Source organism: Spodoptera frugiperda, chromosome 11 (genome assembly GCF_023101765.2).
Source record: "Spodoptera frugiperda isolate SF20-4 chromosome 11, AGI-APGP_CSIRO_Sfru_2.0, whole genome shotgun sequence".
In the NCBI taxonomy this organism is placed as follows: Eukaryota; Metazoa; Arthropoda; class Insecta; order Lepidoptera; family Noctuidae; genus Spodoptera; species Spodoptera frugiperda.
In genome coordinates this window covers 5,779,806-5,796,453 of record NC_064222.1, presented here as the reverse complement: position 1 = coordinate 5,796,453, position 16,648 = coordinate 5,779,806, and the positions used below count along the sequence as shown (strand labels likewise).

The window sequence follows — 16,648 nt, the reverse complement described above, 5'->3', positions numbered from 1 at the left end:
AAAATAGGAACACATCATAAATTCGTCTGCTAATCCACTTTTGAAATAGCTCAATCGATCGACTGTTAATGACCTCAGTCATTGGTTCCACTACATCAGTACCATATCATGATATCACTGTACCGAGAAGTGGTTTCTAGAGTTCAGGTGGGGCTGATCAACCTTCGCAAGACCATGGTATGGACGGAGGCTATACCAGACAGAGATCATGAAAATTTGGCCTGCTGTTCTCGAGTAGTGAAAGGTACAGAATAGCATAGTTTAATTTAAGTGTGAGAGAGCCATGCTTCGGCACGAACGGGCCGGTTCGACGCGACTTAGTATAAGTTTGCTTTACGTTTAAAGTAATCGAAACGACAGCGCGTTTGACGCTCTGATTGGTTGGTTTATTCGAGCCGGCCAATCACAGCCCCGAACGCGCTCTTGTTTACAGACATGAATGTTTCTCATTTATGGAAATCTCTTACAAGACGAGTATCGAGTAGTACCACAACCGGCAGAAAAAAATAATAGAAATGTATAATCGACTAGTTTAAATCATGACCCACTTTGACGATAAATAATTTGAAACTGTCAAAACAATCTCAAGATTTCCTTCCAAAATATTTTTATAGGAAGTTTTATTATACATACATTTTGTAGGTATGTTGATTATACTAACTAAGAATGCCGCTCTTTGTTGTCACTTTTACCAGTTTCTTTTACGTTAAACGAGATCGAAAAGAGACCGCGTTCGGCGCCGTGATTGGCCGGCTGCAATGAACCAACCAATGAGAGCGTCGAACGCATTCTCGTTTCGATCTTATTAAACGTAAATCAAACTCATACTAAGATCCCAGACCGTTAAAAACTCTCAAAGGTTTTCTTCATAGCGCAAGGCTATACTCAATAGCTTTATGTAAAAATCAACAGAAATAAAACAATCCACTATTTGATATTGATTTATTAACAAATATTTTAAAGTTTCAACATTACACAAGTCCATAACGTGAGATTGTCGAACATAAACAGAGTTCGACCACAGAGTATAAACATTTGTTACTTTTTTAATAGCATTTTAAGCAATGAAACTTCGCGTAGAGTATGAAAATAATAATCCGAGATTTTTGTTTACAGTTCGTTTTATTAGAAGCTTTAAATACATGTTTATTTTTATCAAGCCTGGATGAAGATTGCAATATATAAATATCAGCTTAAATACTTTACAATAAGGTTTAAAATCAACCGAAAAGAACTGTCAACAGTAATTAAAATAACCTTAAAAATAAAATTACATATTTGTCTATAATGATTTTTACTCTCATTTCTTTTTATTCTTCCCCAATTTCGTTTTTGATTTAACGACGCCTTTAAATTGTTTTGATGTCTGTGCCTTTTTCCTGTGAACAAAATAATCAATTAAATATTATTTAGACAAAGGAATTAGTCATATCCACGGTGTTAAAATAATGTAATGTAGTAACAAAGTGTTAGTTTTTATCATTACACTGATAAATAACAGAATATTCCATAAAATTACAGAGTAAAAATAAAAATACAACAACCGAATCATTCGTAAACACGAATTAAACAATGTTACCCCAATGATTTATGTCATTATTCCACAACGGAACGATGTTTTTTACTCCACTTGGATATATGCCAAGAATACAAGTTCATGAAAATAAGTCCAGCAGTTCCGGAGAATAGAACGTGACATACAACTTAATGTTGCTATTTTTGTTTCTATCGTTCGGAGCTTAGGAATGACCTCGTTATGAGGTGTGCATCAGTTACTTTTGATGTATTCTGCATATCCATTAATAAATCAATACAATTAAGATATTATTGATATTCGCAATGTGATATGTATGGGTTTACTAAGTTACAGTTGTGACGCATGCGTGTGTATCATTTAAATCTGCACAAAATCATAAAGTAGTAAATTGCAAAAGATATTGTATAGCTTTTTTATGGAATAGAGGGCAAACTAACAGACAGATCACCTGATCGCAACACCAGAGGATAAGAAGAGCTTGACCAGCTAGGGCCTATATACATAATAAATACGGAGGCCCATTTCACCCCTTCCCAATCTTCCCAATCCCCGATTCCCGAGCAACAACCCTGAAATTCCTAACCCCCAAAAAGCCGGCAGCCGGCGTACGCCTCTGGCGTTTCAAGTGTCCATGGGCGGCGGCGATTGCTTACCATCAGGTGATACGTTTGCTCGTTTACAGAAAAAAAACACAGAAAATACATGTAACACTTACCTCTTATTCAAATTCTTCCTAGATAGCGGTAGATACGCGTAGGGATCGTGCTTGCCTTGTTTCTTCACGTCACCCTTCGCTTTCTTAGCCCTGTATTCCGATCCAGCGCCTGACGCTACTGATGCAGCTGATCCTAGCGGTCTAGAGGAAAATAATATAAATATAGAATACACAGAATATATTCTTGTTACAAGCCCTGCTCTTGGAGCGGCTATCGTAAGACCCAAGTTGATCCAACAAAGGGATTCATTGCCAATCTGAACAGTAGCACTCTCTGCCAAATCTAATCTTTTTTAAACTGGGTTCGATTCCCGGATCGGACAAAGTATTATTGTGCCTTTTTCGCACCTCTGGGATAAAAGGCGTGATGCTGCGTTTAAAGGGCGATCTCCAATTGCCAAGCGTTAATGACAAATCATGATTCTCTCTTCTAAAAAGGGTCCTTAGTCCAGCAGATATTAATGAAAATACAAAACCATCTTATCCTATCGAGTATCTTGTGCGCTTCCATCGGCGCATTAGCCAAGGTCAAACACGCAACGGGTTATTAAGTGTAGATTCTTAGCCCAACAGTGGTAACTAACGATTTTGACATCTATATGTAAGACCATAAGAAACAATTTCAACATGAACAGTCTACATACCTATGGATACCCTTGCCTCCAGCCTTGTATTTGGATCCCACGGTGACGGTGGACGCGCGACTCCTGCTGGACCTGCCACTCTTCAAACTGAGGATGTCATCGTAACGGCGCTTGGCACCAGGCTTAAGTAATTTCGAGGGTTTTGACTCTTCTTCTTCAGCGTCTAGTGGTAAAGAGGGAATGCATAAGTTAAGGTCTATGCTGTACCCTTAGTATGAGTTTGCTTTTACGTTTAAAGTAAAAAGAGAGCGCGTTCGGCGTTCTGATTGGCCGGCTGGAATAAACCAACCGATCAGAGCGCGTTCGAATCTCTCGTTTCGATCTCTTTAAACGTAATGCAAACTCGTACATACCTATGGATACCCATATGTATTGAGTTGCGTACGTAATTGATGTCAATTTCTTTCGAAATACTATAATATTTCAGTTTAAAAGAAGATAGTATTGGTGAAAGTTTATTTTTTGTATCTGGGGGCACGGTAGTGCCCCCGCCAAGACGAGCCAAGCGAAGCGCAAGCGCAAGGGCACTACCTACCTTTTCTCGAAGCGCTTCGTCGTATTTTTGAACCTTCATAACTTGAGTTTGGGTTATACCAGATAAACAAAATTTTCAGGATATAATGTCAGTGGTAGACTTAATAAACCTCTAAAGTTTCAATTGCATAGCTCTTATACTTTAGATTTTATTGATATCTAAAATACCCCGATTTCGTCACTCACTCACTGATGATCAACAAAATTCTTAAGGTACTTCCTGAAGTCCTAGAAAACTGAAATTTGGTATGTAAGCTAGTATTAGTACCCAAACAACAAAAAAATCCTAAAACTTGGAACTTTTACCCCCCAACCCCTTAAACTAGGGGTTGAAAGTTTGTTCGAGACTTCCGCAACTTTTGACGCTAGAGGTCTGAATGCGGCCGCGGAGAGGTAAAAATCTGAAATAGGGAAACTTAATTCCCTATTTCCTGCTTGAGATCTGAAAATTATACACAAGTACATAGAACACAAACTTTTCATCAAATCAAAACATTATCCTACCCATAAGTACTTAGATATGAATAATATTACTACACTTCACTTCGGTAAGTGTTTATTAATCAACCTATACTTTTGAACATAAGCATCGTAAGTATAGTATGCGCCAACGCCCGCCGCCTGCCCCCTCGTCCCCGCGCAGTAGCTAAAAATAATCGGCCCGTCAGCGAGCGCGGCACCCGAACGCGGGCAGACGCGCGAGGGCAGACGTCGTTGACGGTTGTCTCGTTGAATGAAAATTTTTCGGAATATTTCGGTGATTTAAAAGTTTGCTATCGCGGAGAAAAAAACCATTTGCCTAATATTTAATTGTTAGTAGTTTAGTAGGTAAAGGTTTAGATACTAGTGTTTTAATTTTCATTGATAAAAAGTATTAGGATTACGTTTGCAATTTTCTTATAAATTTAGTAGTTTAGTAGGTGAAGGTTTAGTTAGGTACTAGTGTTTTAATTTTCATTGATAAAAAGTATTAGCATTACGTTTGCAATTTTCTCACAAATTTAATTAAGAAATTCAAAGATTGAATAAGTAGGTATTTGCAATTAAGTAGTACCTATAGGTTAGTAGGTATAATATGTTTATAGTTGTTTATGTAGGTACAAAAAAAATACTTGTATTTGTCGCTAATTTTATCTTTCTATCATAAGCAACCTACAAACAGAAATGAAATCCCACAAAACATTTCATGTTAAATGTTGCCAAGACGAGACCATATAGCTCGCACTGTCAAAAGAGTAATCAGATCCGTGTAGAGCCAAGTTTCTAACCCTACATGCCCAGACCTAAATCGATAAGCCCTAATTTCACACTCAAGTTACGGGGAAATTCTACAGCCATAGCTCGTACTGCGTAGTTCGTAGCGCGTAGCAGAGTTTTTACGCTATAATCTCGTAGGCGTGCAAACCTTGGACGTAACTGGCGAGTTGGCCGCACGGAAAGAGTTTAGAAGATTGAATAGATTTTTAAGCTCAAGCCCATATGACGAATAGCAAAAAGTCCGTGCGGCCGACTCGCCAGTTACGTCCAAGGTTTGCACGCCTACGAGATTATAGCGTAAAAACTCTGCTACGCGCTACGAACTACGCAGTACGAGCTATGGCTGTAGCCCGTAACTTGAGTGTGAAATTAGGGCTTATCGATTTAGGTCTGGGCATGTAGGGTTAGAAACTTGGCTCTACACGGGATCTGATTACTTTTTGACAGTGCGAGCTATATGGTCTCGTCTTGGCAACATTTAACATGAAATGTTTTTGTGGGATACTTATTACTTTTTATTTAAAGTACAAAATGGCAAAATTTTATTTATGATATCAGATCCGAAAAAACAAAATTAGTTTGTCAAAGATTTGGAATTATAATAGAACGGAATTTAAAATGACCCACGGCGTCCTCTCCATGGCAATAGGCGCACTCTTCGTTATCTAAAGCTCAAGAAGGTGTAGAAAAAAAGGTAATAAGTATAATATATGCACCTTCGCTTACTACTTCGCGAAACAAAAGGCATGATGATTTTTTTGTTTTTGAAACATTATAATTTTCAACAATCAACAGATCCCTTACCAGTATCATCAGTGTCGGTATCAATATCCCCACTCGGCCTAGGAGTGTCGTCATCATCATCATTGTCGAACGCATCATCAGTGATGATCAGTCTACCATCAGGCGCAGTCTTGAAGCCACCGTCCTTCTTCTTCTGTGCTTTAACTTCTGATGCCTTCTGCTTACGTGATGGGTCCGTTGCTGTAAGAAAGGTGGTATTGAAACATAGGTTTTGATATTGAAGTATTAAAGTTGGTTTTAGCTTAACAATTAGAATGTAAAAGTGCTTTAAAATTTTCATAATAACAACAAAGTTCAAGATTATTATTATTATCGAGAAAGTTTATGCGAATATCGATCTTATTATATTTGATTTTCTAAAGAAAAATGAGCTTTTAGTCAGTGGGTCATAAGTGAAATTGGTCGATTGTACTTTGATATTTTTTCATCAAGTTTACAACTGTATTAAAACTAATAATTTATTTAAACACCAGAGACGTCACGAATGCGTTACGAAGTTATAATCAAAGTTAAAGTCAAAATTATGTATTTCAAATAGACCAGGAAGGCACTTTTGAACGTCAAATAAAATATAATAATATTAAAAATGTCTGTCTGTCGGTCAGTCCTATAGTGAAGCTATTTGCTCGTTCCAAAGTAAAAAAAAATACGCTCTTTTTTATGGAATAGCTGGCAAACAAGCAGACGAGTCACCTGATGGTAAGCGATCAGCGCCACCCATGGACACCCGCAACACCAGAGAAGTCACGGGTGCGTTGCCGGCCTTTTAAAAAGGTTTTCTTAAAGATAACAACGCCCAAATACTGAAATGCTACTTTTAAGTTGTACTTAAATATCATGTTATCTCAATCATTTTATAAAAAAATTATAGCGAAAGAACTTGTTTTGAGAGCGTCTTAAAATTGAGTAGCGTTTGTGTAGTTAGACACAAATTTCACAAAATAACATACCTGTAATCTTTCTGGAAGCGGAGACATCAGCCAAGTCCACAATATTCTCCGGATCGTCCTCGATCCAGGCCTGGTTCTTGCCCTTAGTCTTGGTCATCTTCTTGACCTTGGGCCTTGGTTTATCATCCTCTTCATCCAAGAACTCCATCTCGGAGTCAGAGTCTTTGAGGATGTCTTCTAACGTTTTGGATGTGCCCTTGATTGGCATGTCTGTGTCTGAATCATCTGATTGGTCCCTGAAAGATTAGGTTAGGTTAGAAGAAGGGTTGGGGTGGTTTTTAGTCAGTAAGAGTCTGACACTCCCACTTCTCTAGCCTCGACTAAGTACGGCGCGACGACACTCCGGACGATGTTTCTCCTCCAAAAAAACAGGTTAGGTTAGACAACCTCAGATGGAGGACCACTTATTGTACAAAGGGTCGCGATTTCGGTTCCTACACGGAATCTGTTTTTAGTGTGATCCACACAATTTGTTCATTCGTATCTAAAAATTTGTGTCTGCATAGTTACTGCACATGAGAAATTGGTAATGTGGAGTCAAATTTTTCAGCAATTAAAGGTTGTTCAACAAATTATCTCAAGAAGAGAAAGTGTATGAAATACCACAGTTTTCGCCATTTCACCCTGATCCCTCCAAAAACCTCACTCACATGGCGAAACACAACGCAACGCAACGAGGCCTTGGTATCATTTCAGTCGAGCACAGTTTCAATTGTTGACTGCACGGTTGGTGCGGTGGCTGGGCAACTGGCTGCCGCGCAATGGGTAGCGGGTTCGATTCCCGCACGGAGCAACTCTTTGTGTGATCCACAGATTGTTGTTTCGGGTCTGGGTGTCATGTGTATGTGACATTGTATGTTTGTAAACGCACCCACGACACAGGACAAAATCCTAGTGTGGGGCAACGTTTTTAAAAACAAAAAAAAAATCAAAATACTTACTGCTGATTCTCCTTCTGTCTCTTCTTCCTATTATCCATCTTGCGAATATTCCTCAGTCTCCTCAACATGACTTCATCAGTCGGTGGAATCAGTTTCTCGACGGTGTCAGCTCCGAATTTCCTCATCATCTTAGTTAGGAAGTATCCTATCTCCAGCCTCGAGTGTCTCTTGCAGTCTTCTGGCATGGTAGATAGGGCTTTGAAGATAACTGGTAGACTGCCTGCTAGGACATCTGTTGGTAGTACTTTTGTGTATACCTGTGTGTGGAAAAATATATTTTTATCAGGAATTTGAGAGGAAAGAAGAGGAAAATGCACTATAAAAATAAAGACTTATGCTTAAACAAAATATACCAAAGTCATACCCAAACATTGAACTATTTAGACGGATTGAGTGCCACAAAGATATACAACTCTCGCTCATAACTATGAGCCCCCAGTGTGACTTGAAACTAATCGAGTTAACTCGATAAACAGTTACGTGAGCAAATCATAAAACCTATTATTTTATGGAATAGGGGGCAAACGAACAATCCTATCACCTGAGGGTAAGTGGTCAATCCAGACTAATCACAAATGCGTTACCAGGCTTTTAGGGACATAGAGGGGGCCCAGTAGGGCTGATGCCTGATCCGGAGCTGCGGACTACCTAGCGGGTTTACCGGAGCTCCGGCTAGAAAAGCAGGAGTAGGAACGGGGTAGTTTTTAGTCATTAAGAGTCTGACACTCCCTCTCGCCTCGCCCAAGGCGGGAGAAAACGTTGGATGATTTTTCCCCCTTAAAAAAGCCTTTTAGGGATTGGGTATTTAAGTAGGCTTAGAAGATCTTCAACCTACCTTCAAGAAACTCATGCAAGCAGCCACAATCTCTCTGTTATTATTGGTCATGTGTTCCACCACGGTCTCCAGCAGACCCTGAACAGTCTCCAGCCCCATGTCCTCCGAGAAGTTGAACAATGCTGACGCTATGGCGCGGAGGGTCGCGCTCACGATGCGAGGGAGCGGCGCTGAGAGACCCGAGGTCAACATGTTCACGAATGCTTGCATACCTGGGGGGATAAAAATAGATTATCATTTAGGGGATAATGCTAGTGTGGGGCAACATTTTCTTTATTCAGTGTTTGACTGCCAATAGAAAACTGTTACGGTCACCGGTGACCACCACGGCGTTCAATGTGTTAATAAACCTAGACTGAAACTGTTTAAAACGATGTGATGTTTAAGCTAGTTTTGAGTCCCGATGTGATTCGAAACTAGTCAAGCGTTCTCGAAAGGTTTATTGGAGAAATGATTTTGAGTCCCGATGTGATTCGAAACTAGTCAAGCGTTCTCAAAAAGTTTACGGGAGATAACAGTTAACATATTATAAAAAGTGCAATACAATAAAACTAGCTTACAGATAAAACAATTCAGTAAAATCAACTCAATTCTTTGCTTCATAAAGTAGATATTCCCATTCACACATTTATTAATTTCTTTGCTAATCAAAAACCGACCTAATACTAATAAAATTAAAGCATATATTCCCTTACCTCCTTCCTGAGACTTGAGAACGGCTCCAACACTGTTGATAAGGTTGAAGGCACACTGCCTGCATTTGCTGTTGATGTCCTTGGTACATATCACAGATTCCGCTATAGCGCTCTTCAGTAACTTGCTCTCCGCGTTCAAGAACGGTGTCGTGTTTATTAGGTGTTCTATACATCTGTTGACAAAATAGTTAAGTTAATGTAGAGTAAAAATGCGCTTTTGAATATTAAATAGGAAAATAAAAATGATATTTTTTTGAATCCGGTAAACGAGCAGATGGTATCACCTGTGATGGTAAGCGAGCCACCGAACATGGACACCCGAAACACCAGAAGCGTTAAAATTGCTTCGCCGGTTAGGAATTTAAGGGTTGTTGGGGAATCGGGGATTAGGAAAATTGGGAATATTTGGGCCTCCGGTAACCTCACTCACACAACGCAAGCGTTGTTTCAAGTCGGTTTTCTGTGAGGCCGTTGTATTACTCCGGTCGAGCCGGCCCATTCGTGCCGAAGCATGGCTCTCCCACAATTAAACGGATGAGTGACTAATGGGTAAAAATTAAATAGTTTTATGTGTATAGTTGCGTTTGAATGGTATTATAGACGAAAATTGCAAGCTTACCTTAACCTAGCAGCCTTGCTGCTATCAGCGACCTTATTCAAGGACGACATTAACAACTTCTTAATCTTCTTATAATTCTCTTTCAAAAACTCCTTACAACTCTCTTTGTCACTCTTGAAGATCTCTTCTAATATCCTATAAGCCTTCTTATGTTCCATTTCCAGAAGTTTCGACTTCTCTTTATACTTCAATTCACTCTTCTTTTCTCCCTCTCCATTCTCTGTCTCCATTTGATTCTCTTTCTTGGCCTTTTTATGTTTTTTCGGATCTTCCAAAACTGTTTCACAAAGTGGGTATACCCAGTCGTCGAAAAGTTTTGCGATTCGTTCGCTACTTTGATATAGGACTAACGTCCTTATGATGTCTAGAATCGCTTCTCTTTGGAAGTGATTTTCCTTTGAAGTTTCTAGTTGTTGGAGGGCGTTTGTAAATAGTTCCTCGCGTAGAGTTTGGTCGCTTATTGTTAGGTATACCTGTTAGCATAATTTTTATTGTTATAATACACATTACGAGTTAAAATTATAGAGGTAAAACAAATTTATGTTTGTTTGTCACATAGCTTGAACTGATTTTAATTATCCCAAACATAGCTTATGACTAAGGGCTCCGGTTGGCCTCGAAACTTGTCGAGCATCCTAATAGTGACCAGAGTAAATTGAGTGAATATTATTAAACTTAATATGTCAAACGTAGTAAATCAAACTGATATAGAAAGTTCAAAGAATGTATGTTAAATAAATAGTAATTGAATAATAATAAATTACCTGTATAGTTTCCAAAGCAGCCAGTCTATGTCCTTCCGCGTAACTTCCCTTAGCAGGCGACATGTACACATTCAGTAAAATAGGCAAATAGTTCTTCGCAAACCTTCCCAATTCTAATTGATCTTCCTCATTATCAGCGGAACAAGTTATCAGCTTTCTAAGAGCCTGCATCACTGACAACCTAAATTCTGGGTTATCTTTCAAAACACTACCTAATACCCTTGCAATAGATTTGAAATTGTCTTTTATGTCTTTCGGGCTGTTACAAAATGAGGGCAGTAAGGCCCAAAATTGATTGCACAGCAACTCATAAGTGTGTGATCCGGGAACATCCTTCATTTGAGTTAGTTCTCTCGATTTCTTGCGACAGAAAGTTGCCATTTCTAAGATTTCTGTCGCAAAGAATTTGAGGTTTGAGTGTGTTATTTTTTCTTTGAGTACTGGAAGGAGCCAGCTCCTTTCTAAGTTTATTTTTTCTGGTCCGTCTCTCAAAGGTATTATGCGAAGAACAAATTCTGGGCCGAGGGACTTGATGGCGCATCCAGTGGCGTATTCAACCTCTTTGTCGTTGTCAAAGTTGTGACTCTCGCGACGGTCGTTCAGTTTCCTCAAAAGAGGTCCCAGTGAGTTTGCTACTTTCTCGTTGCCGATCTATGAAAGAAAGATTTTTTTATAGATCTTGTTACATAGAAGAGGTATAAAACTTTCTTTCGTAATCATTGAATAAACATAATATTTGAAAAACTACTTTATATCTATCAATATTACCAAAGGAACCTTTACCATAAACATCAGATACTTTTCAACAGATAGCCAAAACTTTTTCTATCTTTAAAGGTAAGCATCCACAGGCCCGCATCGTACGCATTCCGTATGACGTCATCAGTACGCATCATATGTATAGCTGATGCGGTCCGTGCGATGCGGATCAGTGGACGCAGTTGTATGAGTTTCTGTAGAAGTCAAACTAAACTCCGTTACGTGCGGTGCGGGCCTATGGACGTACCTTTAATCTACACACAATTATACACCTTACTTTAATGTAAATAAAGTATACATTACCTCGAAACACACAGCTATGGTCATTATAACATGGCGGATGGCTTGGTTGAACGGGTTGTCGAGCCCGGTGCCGATACTCTTGAAGATAGCTTCCACGTGCGACTTGTGTTTGATGAACGACTCGTCCGAGTCCACTGCCAACTTCACACAGTCCAGTAGAACTGCCTGTGGAGGACAATATTAGTTATTAAACATAAATAAATGGGAGATATACATTGGGTTTGCCAGGTGATTGCATGGTGGCGTCAAAATTGCGCTTCTCTGCAATGAATCGGACCCGTTTAATGCAGTCTCTTTAATTTATAACTTTCGTGAGACATACTAAATTAATTATTGCTTTTCGCCACTGCCGCCGCCGCAGTCGTGAGTTACGGAAAGCTACTCCTGAATACTAGCATAGATTAGCTTGAAACTAGTCGAGCTCCTCCTCAAATAATTACGTAAACAAGCCGAAATTGAGAAACATTAATTATTTTAGTTGATACATATTTCACATTTTTCCAAATTCAAAAATTAATATATTTATCTAACTGACGAGTTACATAAGATATGCATACGTTATTAGATTAGTTGAAAGTGGTTGGTTTTAATGTCTTACCTTCAAAGCGTTAGTGGATGCGGAGTTGATGTCGGCGACGTCGGACAGCCACAACTCCGACACACAGATGTTCACGAACGCTGGCAAGTTCGGCATACACAGGTTCAGGTCCAGACTGGTGACAATATAACATAGGGTTAGTTTCTTTATCACATTCAAAATTACTATGTAACTTAATTTTCGATAATCTCAAAAATACTCAACCTAGCATCGAACTCAAAACTTTACTTGACATTTAGCGTGTGCGTGATGACTGATAAATTGACTAACGGGGTAGCCAAAAGTAATAAAAATAGAATATAAACAATATGAAACTAATGAATTACTTTCGAAAAAAAATTGCAGGGCTTGTAGGTTGGTTGGTTGGTTCAAGTCCCAATTTGTTTTATATAAAAGCAAACTCACTTAGCCAAGCAGCAAAATCCTTGTTGCAACACAGCTGCCCAGGCGAGTACTTGTCCCGTGTCGTTGGCGGGCGGCCGGGCGGCCATCAGCGCCCTTGTCAGCTGCACTGCCAACGACGCAGTCATGTTGCTCGACTCCTTACTGCTTGAGAACAACGCGTGCAGCGTGTGCAGGCAACACGTCTTTATGTACACGTTGTTGTGCGTCATTAGGGACAGTATCGCCTCGCATATTGACTGTGGAGTTGAGAAATTAATTGGTTAAACAGTGGTATCAATATTAAAGTAGATTAGTTTATTTTAATTAGATCAATAAGAGAATCAAAATAAATATTATTTTCATTCTGCAACTATTGAGATATGCAGATTCCTATGGAGAAGATTGTGATTATTTCTAACAATTAATTAAAACGAAATAAATGTAATTATCAGAGGAAGATATTGAACCGATTTTAGAAACTTTGAAACAAAATTCCCATAGCCGAACCTACTAGAAAAAATAATTTAAAACATAATTTCCACGGAAGTGCGAAACAGCTGCGGGCGAAACCGCCGCGGGCGAAAGTGCCGCGAGCGAAATTGCCGTGGTGACAAATAAAACGGATACATGTGTAAATTTTTTATAATCATTAAATTAATATCAAAATACTGTACCTTGATATAATCCTTGCTAAATACAGGCAGTACGTCCCTGAGCATCGTCAGTGTATGTAACACAGTTCGATGCCCGGCCAACAAAGCCTCTGCCTTGATCTGAGATAGACAGAACTCTGCTACGCGGTTCGAACCCGGGTGGAGCTTGGGTACCTGGAAATTAAACTTTATTAGTGAAGGAATAAGACATACTTTACAACACAAATTATTTCGATAGTGTAAAAATGTATAACATTAAATATGTATTAGGTTTTTGCTTACTTTAACTTTCTGGTCATCAGATGGTATCATGAAACAGCTGCCGCGTAGTACTGACGTCACTGCATGCTGAGCTGCTTTACGTACCTATAGCAAAAATAATAAAGTATTACAAAAACCTTTGAATTAAAAAGGAAGCTATTGCCATATTGGAGAGATTTACACATTAAGACATCTTGAAATGATAATAATATAAATTTTTAAAAGAACATCAATACAAAACTACATTTAAACAAACAATATTGGCTTAGATCCTTATTTAATTCTTTACCTTAGGTTTAGAATGCAGTGCAAACGCAAGTACAGACTCAAAGACCCTCATAGTAGAAGAGTCTCCCCAGAGGGCATACTCCTGGGCCCTCAGCAACACAGAGAGGCACCCAATAGCACTCCTCAACAATGCTCCATTCTCACTCTGTTCATTCTTTTCTAAGATGTCCATGAAAATAGTCGCTGAGTCTGAGAACTGCTTCCTCAAAACTGCTGGAGGTACTGCCTTGATGCCCATAGATAATAAAGTCAATGTTGCCACTAGGTTCTCTTCCATTTCTGATGATTTTAGAGTTTCCATCTGTAAAATAAGAATGTAGATTTTTTTATATAAGTTTACTCAGTAATTAGACATGTTTGTGTATACTTATGATTGTGATGATGTGATAGAAATAGAGTCAGACTGCCAGGCACTGACTGGTAGAATAGTCTAGAATTGTGCCTGGTATATGGCAATAAACTCATCCCTTATTACATGGGACTTATAACATGTACAGAGACATTACATGCCATAATGCAATGCCTCTGCCTACCCCTTCAGGGATAAAAGAAGTAACAATACATGATACTCTCTTACTAGGACTGGATAACTTTCACTTAACCCGCCATTGGTGACGTGTATTTGTCTTACTGAGATAAAATCGCATAGAAAGGACATAAAAATAAAACACTCGCATTGCTATTGGGGGTGGACTAATGGTAGAGGGCGTGTAGTAAGGCAGCTACTCGAAATCGCAAACTAATTCGATAAACAGTTTAAAAAATATTCTTAGTTTTTAAATTACCCGGTCTCATAGACATATAGGTCACCAATGGCGGGTTAAACATAAAGAGCAAATAGAAAATCCAGGATAAACAAGCTTCTCATTATAGCTGTCTTATAATTTAGATCTATACTACTAACCAGAGCTGCAAAGTACTCCGTGGTGGACTCCTTGCCTCCCTGCTCCTTTATAACTTCTGTGACTGCAGCTAGCACTGCTAGCATCTCCTTGTGCAGGCCATTGTTTGAGTCAAATCTTGTCAGCAACCTAAATGAAAGTTGTGTCATTAAATATTGTCTTACATGCATGTTTATGGCTTCATTAGAGAAATAATATGAGTTATATGAAAGAACTTCAATCAATTAAAATAATGTTTTATCTGTTATAAATGCAAATGCAAATGCTTTTATAAAGTGTTCTATTTTTAAAGACAGATGAAAAATTTTAAGTATGAACATTTAAATCAAAATATTTTTATTTATTTATAAGATAAAAATGCCAAAAAACATAATAATAATAATTAACTAATTATGTCCGCAAGGCAGCTTGTGGCGAGCTGTTGGGCAGTGGCGACCCCACGGACCTGACTCCCGGGAGAGGCCCTACTTCTTAACTCCGGTTAGTACTCGTGACTATCCGGAGTGGCCTCTCCTACCTCACTCTTGCCTTAATCGGCTGGTTTGAGTGGAGATTCGCAAGAGTGGAGTTGCCTTCAGCTCCACTTGGGGGAAGGACGTATCCCAGTAAGATGCTGGTAGGGGTCTTGACCGTACTTCCGGGATTGCTCTGATAGCCGTGGGATGCCCCCCCTTCCTCAAGCAGCTCAACGGATGTTGCTTCCCTTGTCGCTACATGCTAGCGGCCGTTTCCGGGGCCCACTATTGAGTTTGCGAGTCACCCCCTGCCTGTTTATCCGTATTTTTCAATATTGGTCAGGGGCAGGGGCCATAGTCCCCATAGTTAACCGGTTAACTATTCCACAGCCACCCACACCCATATCCCTATCATTTCCTTTTACCATATCTCGCAATAGTCCTGCATCAACCGGGGATTGTCCTTTGGTGTACTTCCATAGTGCATACAGGGATAATCGCCGGCTGATGTCCCCTTACATTTAGATTAAAATTGTTCAACGGGCCTCTGCGAGTTGGCTTCGGCCCCTCGTACGCCTTCCAAAGGTCCGGGACCCTGTGGTCCCGAGATTATGTAAAGAACAAACATAATAATTAATTAATTATTATTATTAATAATTATTCATTACATTATTTTATATTTTCTTTTTACTTATCTTCAGAACCTAACACACAGTATAGAAATAATAGTTAAAACAACATCATAAGCATACTCACTTGCTAAAACTTATATTAGAACATTGACTCCAGTCGGAAGCAAATGTCTGAAATGTCTTGTAAGTGCCAGATTTGAAGGATTCTGAATATTCTGTCTCTGAACCGTCATCTCCACTCTTCATAGACATGTTCTCTAGCTCCTTAGCTATAAGTAACTCGTTTTCTGCATCAGATTTCTTCTTCAATGATGCATGACCATAAGTCATCATGGCATCGTGTTTTGAAACAGCTTGCTGGGTTAAACCGGTGCTGCCTGTGGAATATAAAGTATGTGGATTTATGTGCTATGTAATTTAGAAGCTGGGAATTAAATTACTTTGTGAAAAGGGCTGTGGTAGTGAAATTATTGTTTTGTTTTTGTTTGTAGGTTAGAGGATTAAATTATGCCATTTTAACTGGGATAGTGAAGATTTTTATAGATTGGTTAGTATAACATTTATTAGTTCAGGTGGTTAGTTAATATAAGATAGAAAATGTAACCAAAATACCTAGATTTTCTTGAAAAAACCGGGATTTCGCCATCTCCCGGTATTTCTGTATTTTTGGGTTGGAGTTCGACGACTGTCCCTTCTGCCATCTCTTCCCTTTCGATTTTCCCTTTAGTTTTGATCTGAATTTACCCATTTTCTTTAATTCATAACACGAGTTTCAAACATAAAAACACCGCACGTGGTTGAAGAACTCATTGAAGTGAAGTTGGCTGCAAATCGCTGATAGCTGTCAGCTGTCAATGTCAAAACTGTCATTTTGTTTTTTTTTTTTCAAGTTCGCCAACATTCCGGAAATTTAGAAGTATTATGCAAGACCCAATCAAAATAATAATATTTTAGATGTCACGATATTTTATTTACCAATTTATTGATGAATTCAGTCCCTAACAATTGTGATTCATAACATTTTAAGCGAATTTAAGATGAAATTCACTTAAAACAATTTGATTTTTGATTTTTGCAGCATTCCCAATCATGCATAAACTATTTGATAAATCTAGAAC

General features: G+C 38.8%; 1 protein-coding gene across 1 annotated transcript; it reads right to left on the bottom strand.

Moving 5' to 3' along the window:
* Positions 1-928: 928 nt before the first annotated feature.
* On the bottom strand, positions 929-16,361 carry LOC118274901 (RRP12-like protein). The gene is made up of 19 exons (XM_050696763.1): positions 16,143-16,361; positions 15,655-15,907; positions 14,446-14,572; positions 13,543-13,842; positions 13,275-13,358; positions 13,014-13,166; positions 12,361-12,596; positions 11,956-12,070; positions 11,358-11,522; positions 10,296-10,946; positions 9,532-10,004; positions 8,913-9,085; positions 8,218-8,429; positions 7,383-7,639; positions 6,442-6,677; positions 5,492-5,671; positions 2,897-3,059; positions 2,253-2,393; positions 929-1,379 (listed from the first exon to the last, which is right to left on the bottom strand). Exons 1-19 carry the CDS (start codon positions 16,276-16,278, stop codon positions 1,301-1,303), a joined length of 4,134 nt encoding a protein of 1,377 aa, XP_050552720.1. The 5' UTR covers positions 16,279-16,361; the 3' UTR covers positions 929-1,300.
* Positions 16,362-16,648: the final 287 nt, after the last annotated feature.